The sequence below is a fragment of the Sus scrofa genome, chromosome 4 (assembly GCF_054392235.1).
Source record: "Sus scrofa isolate SSC_HxYL_T2T_F1_AM1 chromosome 4, Sscrofa_HxYL_maternal_Yorkshire_Landrace_v2.0, whole genome shotgun sequence".
Taxonomy (NCBI): domain Eukaryota; kingdom Metazoa; phylum Chordata; class Mammalia; order Artiodactyla; family Suidae; genus Sus; species Sus scrofa.
Window position 1 is genome coordinate 8252480 of NC_139386.1, and position 20181 is coordinate 8272660.

General features: G+C 53.8%; 1 protein-coding gene across 2 annotated transcripts in view; it reads right to left on the bottom strand.

Moving 5' to 3' along the window:
- Window positions 1-20181, bottom strand: part of TG (thyroglobulin) — a 224048-nt gene that overhangs the window by 8774 nt on the left and 195093 nt on the right. For both annotated transcript variants that reach the window (XM_021088574.2, NM_001168418.2), the window contains 2 exon segments: window positions 14029-14210; window positions 10932-11039 (listed from right to left, as the gene is read on the bottom strand). In XM_021088574.2, coding sequence (XP_020944233.2) covers window positions 10932-11039; window positions 14029-14210 — 290 coding nt within the window.

Here is a 20181-nt window from a genome sequence, read left to right on the forward strand (position 1 = left end):
AACTTCCCTAACCCGACAGGTACTCAATCTCTCTCAGAGCGGTTCTGGATCACCCCATGGCAGTGGGGTCTCAGAAAGCTCCTTGCCCTGGCTGCGTGAGCTGGGCTCAAACCCCACTTCCACCACTGGCTCTCTGAGCCTTGGTTTCTCTGTCTGTGAAATGGGTCTGAGCATCCCTGTTCAGCCTCCAGCCTCACTAATGCTTAGACACACTGGTGGATGGAAATCCCTCTAAAAATTAAAAATTGCCATCCAAGCATGGGCTACTGCTGTTGCTGTCAGGTTGGGACATTCAGCCAGAGTGTGGGAGGATCTGACCAGCCACACAGCCCAGGGGAAAACTAAGCGTGTGCTCCAGTTTCAGGATGTAGACAGAGCTTGGTGAGGGTAACGGCAAAACAGGGCATCAGGGCAAGACTGTGCTTGGGTCGCATCTTCTAAGGGCTACTGTGCACCTGCTCCGAACAGGTGCTGGGGGGAAAGAGGAAAAAGTCTGTCATTTTGTCACCAAGGTCATAGTCTAATGGGAAACACAGTAAGCCAACATTTAGGAAAATAAATTCTCAGGGTTCCCATTGTGGTGCAACCGAAATGAATCTGACTAGTATCCATGAGGATGTGGGTTCGATCCCTGGCCTCTCTCAGTGGGTCAGGGATCCAGTGTTGCCGTGAGCTGTGGTGTAGGTCGGTAGCTGTAGCTCTCATTTGATTCCTAGCCTGGGAACTTCCATATGCTGCAGGTGTGGCCCTAAAAAGACAAAAAGCAAATAAATAAATAAATAAATAAATAAATCTCTGAATTGCATAACAGATATCAAATGATAGAATTATTTACAAAACTTCATAAAAAGAGAGAAAATTGATACTACTGTTTCCGGCAAGGAAACGGCGAGGGGTCTGTGCAGAGTCAGAGGAAGTGTCGGTTGACTTGGGCTTTGAAAGGGGTGTCGGGGTCTCTAGCGAGCGGATGAAGTGGGACGGGTGTTTGGGCAGAGACTTGGGGCCCGTGGATCCCGGAGGAGGGGGTTCCGTGCTTGTCCAGAGGCTGGGGTGGGAGGGGCGGCTGGCACTGAGGAGTGAGGGCGGGGAGGGAGCTGCCGCGTCAGGCAACAGAGTCCCCGAAGCTCTGGGCCTCATCTATTACGAGAGTGCCTGACGTTAAAAAGGGAAATTGGATTTATTCCTGGTCCAGGAAAGTCAAAAGTTTGGGAACCGCTCAAGAGTGAGCTTGAGAAGGTCTTTAGGCTCCGGTCCCGTGAAAGGCGCGAGGATCGAGGCCGGAGGGACTGGGGCCCACATCTTTAAGAATGGGGGACATCGGCGGTTTCTACCAAGCCAGTTGCGAGCTGCATCTCTTTGGGGACCACAGCTGCAGAGGGGAGGGAAGAGAGGCTGAGACAGAAATCACAGGGTCGCTGCGATCGTCCGGCAGAGACACCAGGTTGGCTCTTTTTGCAGATGGTCCCGACCTTCCGGTCATCTGCTCATCTTAAAGCTGCTGGTGCGGATGTGCAGAGGCTAAGCCTGCGCTCCGGGAGGCCCAAAGCCGAAGCTACAGGTTTCAGAGACAGTTCACGTACCCGCTCCGGACCTGAGCTCAGCTTCGGGGATCAGGGAGGGGTCACCTGTGGACCTCAGGGCTGGTCAGGGAGCATGACGGAGGGGCGGTCCCCACAGGAACACACGTGACTGTTGGCCCTGCAGACAGTGACCTGAGCTGGGGGGGGGGAGGGAGTGGGTAGGATCTTACTTGACATAAACAAGCCTCACGTTCCCTTACGGAGGTGGTCCTTCACTGATGCTGGGTTGAAGAGGCCTGGCTGGGGGAGCCCGTCGCCGGATGGATGTGGGAGTCAGTTCCAGAAACTTTCTATCCCTGCTGTTTTTTCCCTCAGGAGGAAATTGGTTGACCTCCTCCCCATAAAATATACTCTTTTCTTATCTTTAGCCAGCATCTCTAGATAACTTCCTCCAGAGGAAACTAGGGAACACGGAGGAATAAAAGTTTTTCTGCTTCCCAGGCTTTTTTTTTTTCTTTTCCTGAGGGGTTGTTAAACAATTTACAATTCGAAGCCTACCAGGGTGCTTCTCTTTGGGCAAATCCAACAGGCAAAGTTCCGAGTCTGCCTCTGAATTCATTGAGAAGTAATGACATGCTTAGGCGTGCGTTTTACAGAAGGGTTCCCTAAGCTGTGACACCTTAAATACTGCAGCTCTGGCCCCCAATGAAATACTTGTAATCTTTCCATAACTCCCCAGAGCCCAGCAGAGCTGGATGATACATGGTTTGGCAACACAGGCGAAGCTTTCAACGGACGTGCTGGATTAACCTGGGTCTGCTATTCTCTACTAAGGCGTATCCACTGTTGCTCAGACAAGGCTGAGCTTTCCTGGCCCAATGCATCTCTTCTCACCAGGAAGTTATGTGTTTACCAAGAGCCAGCTGTGTTTCTCTCCAGCCTGTTTGTGTCAGTTAGAGGTCTCTTTGTAATTCTAGAGTGTAATTAAATTCATTACCTGTGTGGATGCCCCACTTTCAAGAAACCAAAACCGGACATCGCGGAGCTTACATTGTGGTTATGGTTTTGCAGAAATTCCAAAGGGAGAGCTTTAAACAGCATTCTCCTACTCAGACTTTTGACCCTGCACTAGAAGAATGGCAAACAAATGCACGTTTATAGGCTTAAGCGTTAAGATTAAATATCTAAGGCATATATACATATATATATATAATTTTTCAAAAGTTCCCATCTTAGTGGACTTTTCTGATTAAATCATCATCATATTGGATAACAAGGTTTCTCGTCTACATTCTATTTTTTTAAAGCCCTGGCTTTTCGTCAGTTGTGTTTTGAGGGTGAACAATAACATCATCGGGCAAGCTATATAACCTGTCTGAAAAAGTTTCAGTGCCTTTCCCATCACACTCAAAATACTATCTCTTTGCCTGCCACAGCTTACAAACTCCTATGTAAACTGTAAGACCCCATCTTTTTTCCCCACATCTCCAACTACTCTCCTCTTCAGTAGACTCCAGCTCTTTTGTCCTTCTTTATCCTCAAACATGTTAAGCTCTTTCCCACTCTCCTTTCTAGCGCAGTTAACTGACTGCTTATGTATGTGTATATTGCCTGTGCTTTGCACGCTATTCCTAGATACTCTTCAACCCCACCCGCTGACCACAGTGTTAGTCCCAAGAGGGCAGCCCTTCTCTGTCTTACCAGCTGCTCCATCTCTAGGATCTAGAAGAGACTCTGGGGCATGGAAGACAGCAAATACCTGTCAAATCAGCACTGAAGAGGATGCACAGCATAAGCCATTATACATCCTGAGGTCAAAAAAAATGGTTTACTTCCATCTTTCCTGGGAACTAATCTTGTTAATCGCACAGGATGTAGCCAGGCCAATGGACCCAGTTCAAGAATTCAGCCCCTTAATATTTTCTTTGGTTTGCTGACTCCAACTAATTCACTAAGATGGTCCACTAGAAAGATAGCACTGGAATCTGGAATGTTAAAGGCCCCTGGAATGCAGAGAAACGTCTAGACTCCAAATGCAGTGGTGTACACAGTGTCCTGACTCTGGAATTGATGGCTTTGTTTTTCCAGGCTTAGGACAACGTGTAAAGGAGAAACGCTGCTGCCTCTTTAGTCATTTTGATTTTTTTCTTTTCTTCTCGGAAACTTATTTCTCCTAAAAGAAAAATTACCCAAATATCGATCATCTGCACTATGCCAGGTATTCACTGTCACCTGAATGGTCGCATGAATCAGATGGAACCACACGCATGTTATTGGGGAGGAGAGGAAGGTGGAGGGAGCAGCTCAAATGCGGACAGTTGTCATGGAAGAGATGGGTGAACACGCTGGTGGGCTTAACCTTGCAAGGGTGTGTTCTTTCACTTCTGAGCTGCTTCTCCCCCAGTGAAAGAATCGTCCAGGGGCTCCCATCGTGGCTCGGTGGTTAACAAACCCAACTAGCATCCATGAGGATGCGGGTTCGATCCCTGGCCTTGCTCAGTGGGTTAAGGATCCGGCGTTGCCATGAGCTGTGGTGCAGGTTGCACATGCAGTTTGGACCCTGTGTTGCTGTGGCTGTGGTGTAGGCGGGCAGCTGAGAACCTCCATATGCCTCAGGGGCAGCCCTAGAAAGACTAAAAAAAAAAAAAAAAGAATCGTCCAGCATCCTACATGGAGCCTGGATAGGTGTTAGTGCCAAGAGCCTTACCCCACTGACCATTCAAAGGCAAGTCTCATCTCTTTAAAATACCTTCTACCCTGTTGAGACATGGGAACGACATCTCAGGACCCTGGGGACGAAGGGCTTTGGGATGAGGACCTGAACACAGCACACAGCTCAAGCATGAGGGCTCACACACAGCCCCCCACAAGGAATTTCCATGGGAACGGAGAACCGGAGCCACCCCAGGAATCCTAAGATGATGGGCCCCATCTCCCCTCCGAAGCGACCCTTTTCAGGGCCAGTACCCAGAAATCACGGCACCTGTGGCTGCTCTCTTCCTAGGATTTGTTCGTCCCCCAGTAAGGCCCCCAGCATAACATACAGTGTCTGTCGCACCTACTGAGGGCCAGCCGACGCCGGGCAGCTGGCTGGGCCGCTTTGTCCTATTCGATCTCCACACGCTCCGGCTACTGTAAGCACTGGTATTAGCTCCATCTCCAGATGACGAGACTGATGCTCAGAGAGGTCACCCCCAGCAGAGGCCCGCAGGAAGAGGGGCCGAGCCCCCTAAGGAGGGACGACGCCAGAGAGGACCTCAGCACTCCCTTCTACACTTGCTGGGGCTTGGCTCCTGGAGGCTGGGGAGGACACCCCCAAACCTGGGCTGGCCACCGGGTCTGGGGGTCCGGGAGGGGCAGAGCACTGTGGGGCCCCTGCTAGGAAGACACTTGGATGAGTGAGTCCTTTGGGAGGGCTGGTTCAAGAGAGACACCGAATGCAGGCAACAAGGTGGCCACGCCGGGACTGGCAGGGCGGGAAGAGTCCCAGCAGAGAGAGAGATTGCTGCGAGGGCACAGTGGGCCAGGACCCTGCCCTGTGTGGCCAGGGAGAGAGCCCGTCAGCCTTCCGGAGCAGCTTTGTAACAGGAGCGCCAGATGCTCTGGTTCGTGGTGCCTGGTCTGCCCGGGGGGAGGGGGGTCCGTGGGGCAGGGGCAGCACCTGGGGGTGGGGCTTCTGTGTTGACTCAAGGGGTCTCCCCTTGAGAAAGGGGTCTCCCCTCCCCTCCAGGCTCCCATTTTAAGGGATGCCAGCAGTGCTGCTCAGCAGAGGGCCTTCTGGCCCCCAAAGGATGGTGGCCATGTCTGGAGGCATCTTCAGCTATCACCCCTGGGAAGGTGCTTCTGGGATTGAGTCAGGGGAGGCCAGGGATGCGACATCCAGGACAGCCTCCACAGCAAAGAGCTATCCACCCGGAAGTGTCAGCAGCGCCCGGGTTGAGTCACCCTGGATTATAGTCATCACTGAAAATCCCTCTTCCTGAAACAGCGGGCTATGGATGGGAACCATGCGGGAGAGAGCGGGGCTCAGGATCGCCCCAGTGAGCAGAGTTGAGCAGAAGAAAGCTGCCAAGTTTTGTTCTTGGGTACATAGCCTTAGTGATCAAAACTGCCAGGTACTGTGTGTACAGATGCACGTGTGCATGCACACACACACACCCTGATGCCAGCACTGTCCCCTGAACCCTTCCAGAAGCTTTAGGGGACATGCACTATTACTATCCCCTTGGATAGATGGAGATACATGGAGGTTCAGAGAGGTTAAGCAACTCGTCCAAAGTCACAGCGAGCAAGCGGACTTAGCCACGGCTGGCACTCAAAGTGGACACAACTGTAAGAAGACTGGAGAGGGCAGGAGACCGTTTGGGTCCAGACTGCCCCTTACTGACTCTGGAGCCAGGATATATCATTCCAGTCTTTTCTGGGCATTTGTTTCTTTATCTGTAAAGTGAGTTGGATGAAATCATCCTGCATGTTCTGCGAGTCTTTGAATCTGGATCTTAAAATTGCACCTTCCTCTCGCACTGAAGGTTTTCGTTTCTTTGTCCCTCCCCTCGCCCCATCCATGACACCTACACTCTCTTCACAGGAGTGGGCCCTCAACTGCAGAGATGCAAACCTCATCTACAATCCAGGTGAGCAGTTAGAGAGCCAGGAATGCTGTGAGCAAGTAACAAGAATCCCTAAGAAACTGATTTATTGGGTTTTGTTCACTAGCTATGCCAGGAAATCTAATATATGCTCAGAGAAATGGAGATACTAGACAGATGGCTTAAACCATAAGGCACACACACATATATTTTTAAGTCTGTAGTTTTGAGCCAGAAATAAATGAGAGGTGTGACAGCTCCAGGGCAGAGTGAGAGAGGGATCTTTTCAGGCAGAAAAGATAAACTTGCCAAAAATCAAATGGGTTCGTTTCTGTGATTCATTCATTGATTCGAGTATCTACTACATAGATGGCGCCGTGTTATGGTCCCTGTCAGGGGCGAGATGACCCGCGCCCAGAAAGATGCCAAGAGCGCGTTCTGACGGACGAGAATAACAAGACGCTCTTAGCGCGTCCTCTTTGCCAGGCCCCAATTAATTGCAATTACTTCTCACAATAACCCTTTAAAGTCGGTACTATTCTTGCTCTTCTCACTTTTCAGATACAAAAACTGTCACCAAGGAGACTGAGTGACTTGTCTTAGGTTCCTGAGCTAAGAGGAGTCAAGGCAGGCTTCTAACCAGGCAGCGGGCTTAGAGGCCCTGTTCTAAGCAGGACACCTTCTGCCTCTGTGCAGCGGGTACCATCTCTCCCTGTAAAATATTTCGGTGGCCCCGAGTGTTTCTTTCCTCCAAAATCGACGGAATATGACAGTCAGAAGGCCCCTTAAAGGTGACTGAGCCCCGTGGTTTCTCTCACGGTGGTTACCCTGCAGACGCTTGAAATTTTACTGGACGCTCAGCTGTGAGATTGAGAGAAAGGGGCTGGGAGGCCCCGCCCTCCACCTCGCGCTCCTCCTCCCAGGGGCTCCAAGTCCAGGGCTCTGCAGAGCCCAGAAGAACCACTTCTCCTGACCTCTCCCGCCTCCTGACTCCCATTTTGCAGATGGCAAAACCAAGTCCCAAGGAGCCTACAAACTGCGGGGGAAAGGCTCTGTTCCCGCCTGTCCCACGAGGCGGCTGGCATGACTTCTTGAGCACCTACTGTTCCCCTCTGTGCCGGGGGGGTCACTGGGCCCTGAGGTGCTGTGACTATGAAGACCCAGGAGGCACTTCGTGTGGCTCTGATGCAGGAGCGTGGCTTCCTTTCAAGGGAGGTTCTGTGGGTCGGCGCAGGGGGGCCCTGTCTGTGGGTCCCCGCAGGGCAGAGAGGATGCTCTTTAGCAACAAGAGGCCCACACTGGCCCCAGAGGATGGAGGGTAAGATGCGGTGGGATTACATCAGGATGCCTCCCCCATGGACCACCCGCTCCCAGGTCCAGAACAGCCTGCTTCGGCCCCTCAGTCCTCAGGAGCCTCCCGGGCAGGGCTCCGTCACGTCAGAGAGAAGGGGGGGGGGTGCTATGGGCTGAATTCTGACCCCTTCGAAAGATACGTTGGAGCCCTGACCTCTAGAACCTCAGAATATGACCTTCTTTGGGAATAAGGTCTTTTCGGCGACAACTAAGTTAAAATGAGGTCGTTACAGTGGGTTTTAATCCAGTTTGACTGCTGTCCTTATAAAAAAGAGAAATGTGCATCTAGACACACAGGGCAAGGATGTTTATCTACAAGCCCGGCAGTGCCTGAGGCCACCAGAAGCCAGGAGAATGGCCTGGAACAGAGGCTCCCCCAGAGCCTCCAGAGGGAGCCTGGCTCTGCGGATGCCTTGATTTCCAACTCCCGGCCTCCTCATGGAGAGACCAGGCATTCTCAGCCACCCAGGCCGTGGTGCTCTGTTACAGCTGCGCGAGGAAACAGTACAGCGGGGGCCAAGCATCCCTGACTCTGGCTGGAATTACCCAGGTCCTTTTGTTATGTTTTGTTTTGTTTGTTTTTGTCATTTAACAGATGCATTTCTTATGTCTTGGCCACTGTAAATTTTTTTTTTTTTGGTTGTGTCCACGGCATGTGGAAGTTCACAGGCCAGGGATCAAACCCGTGCCTTAGCCGGAACCTGAGCCACAGCAGGGATAACACCAGCTCCTTAACCCCCTGAGCCACCAGGGAACTCCATGGTCACTGTACACTTTGGAGTGCTAAGGTGTGTGTGCCCATTGAAAGCATCCAATGAACTCACCACAAGAGGACCACACCTGCTGCATCTCTGCCCTCAAAGGGAGGGAGGCGGAAAACCAGGCTGAAGGACTCGTGCCCTGGGCGTGGATCCTGAGAGCCTGGCATTTGGGAGGGCCGCCAAGGGTCACTCTGCGCTCAGCTTCCCACCCACCCTCACCCCGCCTCTGGGGCCGTTTGGGGCCATGGGATTCTGAGGCCTCCTTTTATCTCCGTCCAAACCATCCTCTTTCCTCATCATTCCTTCTCTCCCAGATGCCTTCTTCCCAGAAGCCTAGCCTGGCACCTCCTTTCCTTCCCGCAACCTGGAGGCAGCTGCTGGAATCTAGGAAGTGGATCCGATTGAAATTATAAATAGTTCTGAGCACAGAGACCGCATGTTTTAGTGGGAAGAGGAGTCTGAGGTTCAGAGTAGGTCACTGCTCTATACTTAAACTCTGCTTGTTCTCGGGGGAACTACGTGGAACTCCTGGAACCTCGGACTCTTTTTCTGTAAAATGTAGATGGTCACTTCACCACTGCTGACCTCACAAAGCTTCTGGACGTTCTGTGAAGGGCTGCACATTCCCAGTCGGGGGAAATCAGGTGAATGATGAGAACTTGCTTAGGGAAACTATGAATGTTCCCTAGAATGTTTTAGGGACTGTATGAGTTTCTTGTGGTCGCTGTAACAAATTACCACACCTTTGCTGGCTTTTTTTTTTTTTTTTTTTTGGTCGCACCCATGGCAGGCGGAAGTTCTCAGGTCAGGGATCGAACCCAAACCATTGCAGTGGCGACAATGGATCCTTAACCGCTGAGCCATCAGGGAACTCCTTTGGTGGCTTAAAACCACAGAAACCTACTGTGTCAGAGTTCTGGAGAGCAGGAGTCCAAAGTCGGTTTCAATGAGCCAAACCCAGGGGTTGTTGGGGCCACCTCCCCTCTGAAGGCCCTGTGGGAGAAGCCATTCATTCCTCAGTCCTCGGGCCCTGGTGGCTGTGGGCAGTCCCTGGCTTGTGGCTGTATCATCCCAGTCTCTGCCTCTGTGGTCACGTGGCCCCCCTCTTCTGTGTGTAGCGAATCTCCCTCTACTGCCCTTAGAGAGAAACTGGTGCATTTAGTTAGAGCCCATCAGGATAATTCAGGATAGTTTCTCCACATCGAAATCCTGAACTTCATCACATCTGCAAGCCCCTTTGTGCTTATAAGGTCCCATTTTCAGGTTCCAGGGGTTAAGACCTGGTAGCGTAGGCAGCCCTCCACCCACTATAGGGATGGTGACAGTTATAACGAGACACTGTGTATTTTTAAGACCTCCCTTGATGCTGTTGCAAAGTAACACAGGTTAACGTGGGATACTTGATGCCCCAGACGTTATTAACACCAACCCAGTGAGAGGAAACCAGTGGCCTCATACTGTAGATGAGGCAACAGGATCAGAGAGGCAAAGGAGCTTGCCCAAGATGGCACAGCTGGAAAGTAGTGGAGCTCAACCTTTATCTCTGAGGTCGGCTTCCTCACACCCCATCTCCCTGCTGCCCTGACCCAGACTGTGGCCGTGCGTGATGGATGGCCTCGCTCCATGTGGCAGGCCTGGCTTCCACTCGCAAAAGGAAATGAAGCATCTTTGGGAGACCTGACCCCCTGGCTTTCTCTTATCTGCAGATGCTTGATGGAGGGCTGAGCAGGTGGGCAACATTGCTCTCTGACTTCAGTGGAGGGTCAGGTCTTCCCAAAGGAGCTCCCACGTGAAGTGGCTAAGCCGGTGTGATCTGTGGGAATCACAGCAGATGACGCGGGAAGTCACCAGCCCCCCTGGGAAGCGATCTGGGGTTTTCCACACGGGTGGACGGCTCGGGACTGTAAGGCCAGGAAGAAGAAGAGCCCGTGGCCCCACAGTCCTCCCTCCAACGCCCTGGACCCCGTGTGTCCCAGACCGTCCTTGCATTGCTCTCCCACTGGCCGGGACCAAATCTGTCCCCTGCCACTGCTCTCTGTGCTTTTGCTCAGCTGACAGCGCTCTGATAACCAAACCTCTGTGCTTTTCGTCTTTCTGATAATCTTGCCCTTGACCTCCGAGCCCAGCTGCTGCCCGTCCTTCACCACTGGCTTTCTCTACTCGTCCCTCTTATCTGCCTTTTCCATTCTGACAATTTTATTGCACTTGAGACTTTTCTTATAAGATACAGTGAACCTATTCTGGAAGTAGGAAGGGTATATAAACTGGGGGTAAATAAAACTTTTCTTTTGTTGCAAAAACACCCTGAAACAAACCTTTTGACCCTTTGGAAAGTTATTTTCTTAAGCAAAGGGTTCAGTTTTTAGAGACACAAACATGGAGGGTTAATAAAGACGGACCCTCCCCCGAGTCAGTCAATGGCGAGTTCATGTTGCACCCCCAAACTGCTTCCTATAGCTTTTATTTTACTTGTCGTTCCTGCAACCCTGTCAGAGAAAGTGGTGATTAGTATTCTACCCATTTTTCAGATGATGAAATTGAGGCTTAGAAAACTTAAGTGACATGTCCCATGTCATTGGGCCAGGACTTATAGGCAGGTGGGCCTGCCTTCTTTTCTCTGCTTCTCTGCGGATCGCAGCAGTGACAGGGACACTCTGCCAGATCTCCTCCCAGTGTCACCACCCACCGTGGCCACGCAGCCACCTTACCTGCCGTGGCTGTAGCTTTCGGGAGCGTGGTACATGAAGACGTTTCCCCGGGCCGTCCTCGCCCAGTGGCTGGCCATGTCGATGACAGGGCAGATGATAAAGTAGTCCCTGGGGAAAGGGGGACAGAGGAGGATCCGGCTAAGCACAGCTCTGTCCACAGCTGTGCCGGGGGAAGGCTGCCCCCAGGCGAGGGTCCCTGGGTCGCCAGCCGCTCTGTACTGGCCCGCAGGGAACACACCCCCTCCTCACCCCACCAGCTTTCCTCTCGCTGCAACTGGCTCCCCTGCTCGTGCACGGCCCAGCCTGCTTCATGGATCACTCACTGCGTCTGTATGATGCATCTCGGGACCAAGAGGCCCATGGGGCAAACATGGTCCCAGAACATCAGTTTTACTCAAACACTTGGGAGCAAAACATTTTAGAGTTAAATAAATACAACACAGGGGAGTTCCCTTGTGGCACAGTGGGTTAAGGATCTGGTATTGTCACTGCAGCAGCTTGTATTGCTGCTGTGGCACAGGTTTGATCCCTGGCCCGGGAATTTCCACATGCTGTGGGCCAAAAGTAAATTAATAAATAAAAATAAATACAACATACTATAGAACTGAATGTATAATAAGCACGCACTTCAAAAGAAGGCAGAGACCTCAAGGACGCTTCAGGTGTATGATACCTTTAGCCAGTGGTTCTCAACTGGGATGCCCCCACCTCCAGGGAACATGTGGCAGTAGCTGAGGGACACTTCTGGTTGTCCCAGCAGGGGTGGAAGGCTTTTAGTGGCACCTTCCATCCCCAAATGCACAGGACAGACCCTCAGCAAGGGGTCATGCGGCCCTGAAGGGCAGCAGTGAGGAGGCCGAGAGCCCGGCCTTAGGTCCCCAAAGCTTCTCAGTCTCTCCCTTTTTGAGGGGTGACATGAAGAAACCCCAGCAGCACCCGCTTTCAGCAGCGGGGTCCTGCGGGGGTCCTGCACAAGCTGGGTGCCCAGGAGGCAGGCAGGCCTGGCTAGAATCAGGCCGACCCCGGTTGATTTGGGCCCACCAGGCTTTGAATCCCACTCAGCATCTCAGGGCTTCTTTGATGCTCCATCTCAAAGGGCCCGGCCCTGCAGATATTCTGGGAACATCCATGAGAGCCCATCGACGAGGAGGGCTGGCCACCCCTCCCCGGCCCCTAAGAGCAGCGCTTCAGCGCATCTGGAGGGCAGCTGGCGTGTTGACAGGCAAGGCTCTCAGTGAGGCTGGGGCTAAGGGGGGGTCTGGAAGGGCAGACGAAAGCAGCCCCCTTCATCTCCCGGTCCCCTGAGGAGCCCGGGCCGGACTTGGGTGGGAGCAGATGGGGAAAGGCAGGGAGGCCCGGGGGCTCTTAGGGGGGATTGAAGGCCTGAGCTAAGGGAGGTCTGGGTCCGCCTGCTCAGGGAAGCCTCCCTGGGTACCACCCTCCCTCAGACGCCCCCCATCCCGCCCCCAGACTGTCCTCAAAGACACAGTTGGGGCAAGACCGAACGTAGGTTTCTGATCTCTGGCCCGAGCTCTTTCTGCAACATGGATCTGAGCCAGTCCTGATTTGGCCATGAACCTCTCAGGGTCCGGGGCCCGCACATCTGCGAGTTCTTAGGGTCCAGGCTGGGCTGGGCCTCCAGGAATAGCTTCTGCTCCTTGGTTCAAAGCGGAGCTCTCCGCTAGGGGGAAAATTAGAGCCTTCCTGGTCCCCAGGATCCCAGAGGGAGGAACAAAGTTTTATTCTGAGCTACTGACCCTCTGATTAGAAACCACAGACTCCTGGGTGGAGAGACAGAGCAGGGCAGCAGGTCTCAACACCCTTCAGGCCATCTCCTCCCACCAGAGTCAAGTTCAGCAGAGGCCTCTGGGCCTTGACATTGGCTCTGTCCCCAGAGACAGAGAGCGAGGGTGAACATGGATCTCCCCGAGGACAGAGGTTACAGGATGAGGAAACCCACCGTGTTCTCTCCGCTTGGAGGGGCCCTGCCAGGAACGCGGACCATGCCAAGTGGCCTGCGAGGGGCTCAGAGGTGCAGGAGAGCCAGCGACCCCACTGTGGCCTCATGCCCAGGGAGCTCCGAAGGCAGAACTGGAACCCTGACTAGTTCTTGATTCTGTTCAAAACCCGTATCTTGAGCACCTGCTACATGCTCATATAAAGCACAGCTCTTGACCCAGTGAGCCCACCATGGGTATAGACAGGCTAGTTCTGACAAAGGCAGTGGGCCAGGGAGGGGGCTGAGAGAGAGGGATGTTTTGGGGATGGGAGAGCCCTAGGTGGGTGGGGGACCCATTAACCCCTCTTGGGGTGGGGGACTGGCAGACTTCCTGAGGGAAGGAAGCTTGAGGCACTGAACTGAAGCAACAAGACACATAAGCAGCTAATGCAGAAGCAGCAACCAGGAGCGGCCGCATGGCTCTGAAGCTCTGGGTCTCCTGTTTGGGGTGTGACATCAGGCACAAACCTTTCCCCGCCTAGGCCTGCTTCCTGTGCAAGGTGAACTCGGGTCGCACAGCAGAGTCACCTGCGGGAGCTTAACAAAGGACCGATGCTTATGGGGCCTGGGCTCTGGGTGGCCCCCCTTTTTATTTGTGCCATACCTGCGGTATGTGGAAGTTTCCAGGCTAGGGACCAAACCCGTGCCACAGCAGCAACCAAAACTGCTGCAGGGACAATGATGGATCCTTAACCCAGGGCGCCACAAGGGAACTCCTCTAGCTGCCCTTGGCTTGCTCCCTATGTGAGTTCTCAAGGGCAGCCACTGGGCAGGAAGATGTGGGGTCCTGTCTGCTGGGCCAGCCCCCCTGAAGGCTCTCCATCAGCACCTTGGGCAAGTTATTGAATCCCTCTCTGCCTCTGTCTTCTCCTCTGTACTATGGGTGCACCCTCTTCATGGCACAGGATATACAGCAGGCGCCCCCCGAAGCAGGAGCACAATGGAGGGCAGGGTGGGGTCACCCCATTGTCTCCCACTGGTGGGCAGGTGCCACGCTGTGGACTGAATGAAGCAGGCAGAGCAAAGTGTAGACCCCAGGCCCCTGGTTCTCCAGGGTGATCTGAGCATCCCCGTCCACCCACGGGTCAGGCAGCTCACCGGGTGGCCGCCTCCAGGGCCCGGGAGAAGGAGGCGTAGTCGTCGGTATCGTGCTCCAGGGAGTAGTACCATGTGGCCGCAGCCTGCACTCCCGGGTCCCCCGCTTCACCGCCCAGAGAATTCTGCAGAGCCTGGTAAAAGGCTGTTTTGCTACTGGTCCGGCCTTGACTTTCCTCAAATCGCTTAAAAAAAAAAAAAAAAAAGATACAGGAATTCCCTCATCAGATTCTGAAAGGTCCAAGTCAGTATTCCAACCCCACCCCCACCCCCAGCCCTTGGTCTAGACTTTTCTCACTGGGAGATGGTGGGAGATGCATGGGTGCTGGAGCCAGAATGTCTGGGTGTGAATCCTGGCTCTGCCTCGTTCCAGCTGTGTGACCTTGAACAAGAACCTGGACCCCCTGCGCCTTCCTCTCCCTGCCTAAAGAAGACACAGTGGAGCCCCTCCAGGCAGCGTTACAGCGAGGATTAAAAGGGTTAATACACATGAAGTGCTTAGGGTGGTGCCCTGGTGCTTAATAAGCACTCAGTGAAAGGAAGGCGAGCCTGGGTTGCAGGCTGATCCCAGGTCTCACCCGAGCTCAGGGCACTGGACTCTCAGCCAGCCTGTCATCTGGTTTTGTTAGAAGCGCCAACTTCAGTTTCAGTCACAGACTCAAGCAATCAACATAGGGATGCTTTCTGTACGGAGCCCTTTTCTACCGATAAACACACTCTTGGTCCTGGGCCGGCTGCGTGCCAGGCCTGGGAAACAGCCGTGAACGCGCTGGTCGAGCTCCCTGCTCTCACGGGCCTCGAGTTCGAAGTGGGCGGAGATGGAAAATAAGCAAATAGCTGTGCGGTTCCTCCGCACAGGTGCCACAGGGCGGGAGGGATGGAGCAGGGCTGCTGCGCACCGGAGGGGCGGGGGCAGGCGCGCCCTGGGGACTGGGACGCTTGTCCAGATGGAGAGAAGCCTTCCTCCCCACCCACCTCCTGTTCTCCCCCACCCCTTACTCTCTTTTTTTAAATTTATTTTTAAAATCAAGATACCCTTGGTTTATAGCGTAAGTTTGATGGGTATCCTGTGTTTCTACCCCTGTGTGCCTACAGCGTGCTCACTACCGAAGGCTTAGTTTCCATCCACCACATATGCTTGAGCCAGTAAATGAAACTGAGGTCAATCCCTTTTACCCACATTGCCCGCCCCGCTCTGCCCCTCTGTTCTTGTAGCCATGAGTTTACACTTGGTTGGTTTGCTTTGCTCCTTTATTTTGTCTGTGAGTCTTTCATATCCAATCATGGAGTATTTGTCTTCCTCCTCTTTCTTCCTTTCCTGCGCCAACATTTCCACTGTCTCGGGGTGGGGGGGGGTATCTGGGGGCCCCCACGTTCTCCCCCAGGACTCAGTTTCCTCATTTTAAGACAAGAGACGCAGCTCCTGAGTGGGAGGTCCAGACCCCTCGGCCTTTGGACGGTCCTAGGACGTGTGTTTACATATTTCTAGGCTCTTATGTCAACACTGACATGTGCTTATCAGGATATCCTGGGATGTTTAAACTGTTTTCCTAAACATCCCCCAGCACACAGGACCTGGGGTTAGAATTCGAGCAGTGGGTGCAGTTGGCAAGCAAGCCCTTCTGTCTGAGACACTCTTCCAGCTGATTCTGGGGTCCCTGGGGTGGGCTGCCCTCAGCCTGGCTCACCCAGAGAGGCTGGACCAGCAGTGGATCACTGATCCGAGGCCTGTCTGCTGGAGGCCACACTCCAGCTCCAGGAAAGATGAGGGAAAGGGAGAGGGCTTCCTCTGAATTCTGTCTGTAACAGGTTGTTTCTTGGAAAACCATCTGAAGCGAATCTGGCAAAGTATTAATAGCTGTGAAATCTGAATCGTGCGAACATGAGTGTTTATTATTATTATCAGTGATTTGCAAATAGTTCTGACCACGATCTGGAGTAAAAGAGACCTTTTATACACGCGGAATTTACACACACACACACACACACACACACACACACACTCCAACCCGAAGGCCTGTGGTAACATTCCCGAGTAACGTTCACGCTCACGGTTGTCACCCTGTGTGGTGTGTCTGCTAAGTTCCAGTCTATCCTATCTAGTCTAACCCAGTCTATTTCAAAAACGCTTCCCTTGCAACCTATTTCATTGACTTCACAACCTACTCATAGTTTAGGGGAAAACCTGCATTGTGTTTCTCTTTGTCCTTTTCTGAGTTTTTGGAATATTTTATCACAAAGAATTACGTTGGTAACCATGTGCACAACTCCGATTAGAGCCAAACACTGAGCCCGTGTATCCCGCAAGGTACCAGAATCACCAATGAGCTGGACAAGGGCACAGGCTCACGGCCAATTCCAAGGAAACCCGCCAACAGAGGGCATAGCGCAGCTCTGGGCACCCGATCAATAGATGTGAGCGATTATACTCCCGTGTCCCAGGCTCGGGCCAGGGCCCCTCCGAGATGCTGCTGCGCTGAAACCCCAACTACTATTGTTGTCAGTTTATTGCCCGAGGTTCCAATATTACCAAGCAGCAGAGGGCCACGTGGGGCTCAGCGTGTGGCCAGGCACTTAGCAGTTATCCAAAAAATATGGGTTGAACAAACGAATAGCAGAGACACTGACCTTCATAGAGATAGTACAGGTGAGGCTGCGAGTCCAAAGTCGAACCTCCTTGGTTCGAATCCCAGAGCTGGAAAGACCTAGGCTTGGATGCCCACTTGGCCACGCATTAGCTGTGTGACCTTGGGCATGTCACTGAATCCCTCTCTGCCTTTGTTTTCTCCCCTGTGCAATGGGCACAGTGCTATCCCCTCTTCATAACACGTCCTGAGGTTAGACGAGATGACACCTACAGCCTGTTGGCACGACGCCTGCGGGGTCACCTGGCCCAGGGAGCCCAGGCTTTAGGGAGAAGGCTGGTCCCTGCTGGCCCTGTTGGCTATGACTCCACACCCCTGACACGTCTCTTCCGAATCACTGCTCAGACGTGACAGACCCCACCCGAAGGACAGAGCCTCCCCCCAAGTTCTGCAGAAATGCTTTCCTTGAAGAGGCAGCTTTCAGGAGTAGCAGGGTCCCAAGCCCTGGGCCTGGCTAGAAGGGCTTCGAACAGTCTAAACAATTCCACAGCTAGGAGCCTGGGAGGAGGGGCCCAGATTCCGCTGCTAAGAGATGGGGATTCGTGTCCTATTCTAAGGGGAGCCGAGCCGCTGAGACTAGCTGGGGCGTGGCTGTGGCCGCGGTCAATATGTTGGAGTGTGGACCTGAGCCCCAGAGCATGTGGGAATGTGAAGGGCCCCTTTTCTGCAAGGCCCAGGTCCCTTCGGTCTTGGCCGGGACAGAAGCACAGATGCTGCTGCTGGTTTAATCAGAGAGTCAGCGGGAGGGAGCGGGGCCCTCAGCCCATGACAACCAGCCAGGGCTGACTCCACAAGCTATAATTACAGGTGACACCTGCCTCGGGGGCCCATTGGCCTGAACTCCTTAGGGCACTTCCCCCGTGCACAGTTTTAAAGGACTGCCCTTGATGGGTCCCTCAGAAAAGGTAGAGCCCTTGGAAACATTTAGAGACCGTGGAGGTGCCCACGGTGACCTTAAAAGCCTGTGACCTAGTGGACTGAGCACGGGGTTTGCACTTGAGAGGCCCGGGGTCAGGCCCGGCTCTGCGTGAGGCCTCCATCAATTCATTCAGTAAATGCTCCTCTCTGCGCCTGGGCCTGATGTTAGAATCCAGCGAAATTCATTATCAAATGGGTGACAATACACATTACTGCTCTCTCCCCTCTGGTTAGTAAATGATTAATAAGCGCCCTTCTGTTCACACCAGGTTTGAGAGATATAATGAAAATCACTTTGCTGCTGGCCTTTTATCTTCGATTCACTATTCAGTCAACAAACTTCTCCTGGCACGTGGGGTACATGGAGGAACCACACAGCCTAAGTTCTCTGCCCTTTGGGGGTTTCTAGTCGAACTTGGGGGACAGAGGATACAGGGCAAATCTCTGTGCCAGAGACTGTCAGGACTAGGACACGGACAAGACCAGCAGACACGTGAGGCCCTGGAGCTGCTGGCTGGTGAGGTTCAAAGTCACAGACGGGCTTATCAGATGGGCCCACCTGGGGCTTCGCAGAGATGGTGGAGCTGAGACTGAGGGAGGTGAGGCGCCAGCGGAGGCCCGGGGAGCCGAGAAGAGGCAGAGGGAGTGGAGGGCCGAGGGGGCGGTGTGGCCTCTCGGGGACCAGGAGAACCCAGCGCGTGGTCTGCAGGGACCACCTGCTGGAGCCAAGACGGAGGGCCACCCGGGGAGAGGCCTGGCAGCCCACCTGCCGTGACCTTGAGCCGGCGCCCTCGCCCTGCGAGGCCCCCGTAGGGAGCCCACAGGCCACGCCCCTCACGGCCGCTCTCCTGCCCCGTGAGCCCACAGCGCTGCTCACAGCCAGGTGATCCTCGTCGTCCTCTCTTCTCGGGGACGTTGTGGCCCGTCCAGATGCTCATCCCGAATCCCTCCCTCTTCTTGGGCCGAGGTGCCTTCCTTCCTCCTGAGGCCCCGGCACCCTGGGGACCCGCCCCTCTGCTTCTTCAGTGATGCCCCCCCCTCCCCCGCATACCCTCCACTCTCTTAGGACCTTCAGGATGCGCTCTCCAGGAATCCTACCCCCACCCAGAACGACGTGCCAGCCCCAGCATCCATCCAACTCCACAGGCCCAGCCCAGGGAGCCTACCCCTCCCCGACCAGCCACCTGGCTCCTCCCCTCCCCTCCCCCCTCGCCAAGGCCAGCGGCGGCCCCAGTGCTCCATGCTCATCCTGGGGCTCTTTCCTGCCTGGACTTGTGATCCTCCCCGTCTCCTCTGCCATAAAATTCTCCATCTGGGGGTCCTCTCTGAGCCCCTCCCCCTGTCCTGCCCCCTTTTAAATGCCGAGCCCCCCAGCTTGCGTCCCTGCCCCTCCCGTCCCCTTCCATCCACGCATGCTGCTGACGCGGTACCATTTCCTCTCCTTGTTTCCACGACAGTCTGTAAGTTAATCATCCCTCCCCAGCCTGTGCGCGTCCTCACCTAAACTCACCTTCTCCTCCTACTCCCCTGACCCCGGTGACTAAGACCAGCACCCAGTGACCTGATTAGGAGAGAGAGGTTTCCTGGCTCCTCCCACTTCCCCAGCCCCCAGCGCTCTGTTGCACCCCATCTGGTTGATCTGCCCCCTGGGCACATCTTAACCCTCCCCCCCTGCCCCCTCCTGCTGCTCCAGCCTGGCTCTTGCCCTCATCATCTCCTTCGAATTCTGGGGCAGAAGCGGCGACACTGTTCTGGGGGCGTGGGGACTGGAGGAGGAGGGCTTTGCACACGGAGGATGTTTAATTAGTTTCTGTACACTGATCACTCCTGAGTTATGCACAATGGTTATGACATCGTAAGTTCGAGAAGAGAGACCCAGAGCAGGGTCTCCAGAGGCAATCCATCAGGGGAACGCGGAAAGGCTGAATCCATCAACAAATGCCCTCAGAATTCTCGAGAGCTCCAGAGTCAATGGAGACACAAATACGCACTGGTTCACTTTTTTCTTTTTCGTTTTAGGGGCGCAGCAGCAGCATATAGAAGCTCCTAGGCTAGGGGCTGAGTCACAGCTGCAGCTGCCGGCCTACACCACAGGCACAGAGACCCTGGATCCGAGCTGCATCTGCGACCTACACCAGACAATGCCTGATCCTTAACCCACTGAACCAGGCTAGGGATTGAACCTGCATCCTCATGGATATGAGTCGGGTTCTTCACCTGCTGAGCCACAAAGGGAACTCCCATTTTTTGGGGTTTTTTTTTTTTGATAACTCAGGATCTGTTCTCTTCACCACTGTCAAACATAACATACAACATTGTCAGTTATATTTATCACCTGGCCTTATTTACCCCTAGCGCATCTTTATTTTACACTGGGTATCAGTACCTTCTGCCTGTCCTCATCCAATTCCCCTTCGCTCATCCCGTCTCTGGGGACTACCAACCTGGCCTCCCTTCCTGCGCTCCCTCGTTCCTTTCATGAACATGAAAGACCTACTGCTGGCCAGTCACTGCGGATTCAAAACGAACGGGACTCAGATCTTGCCGTGGAAGCGGTGTGGTAAAGCAGGACAGAGGCTGTCAGTGACGAAAG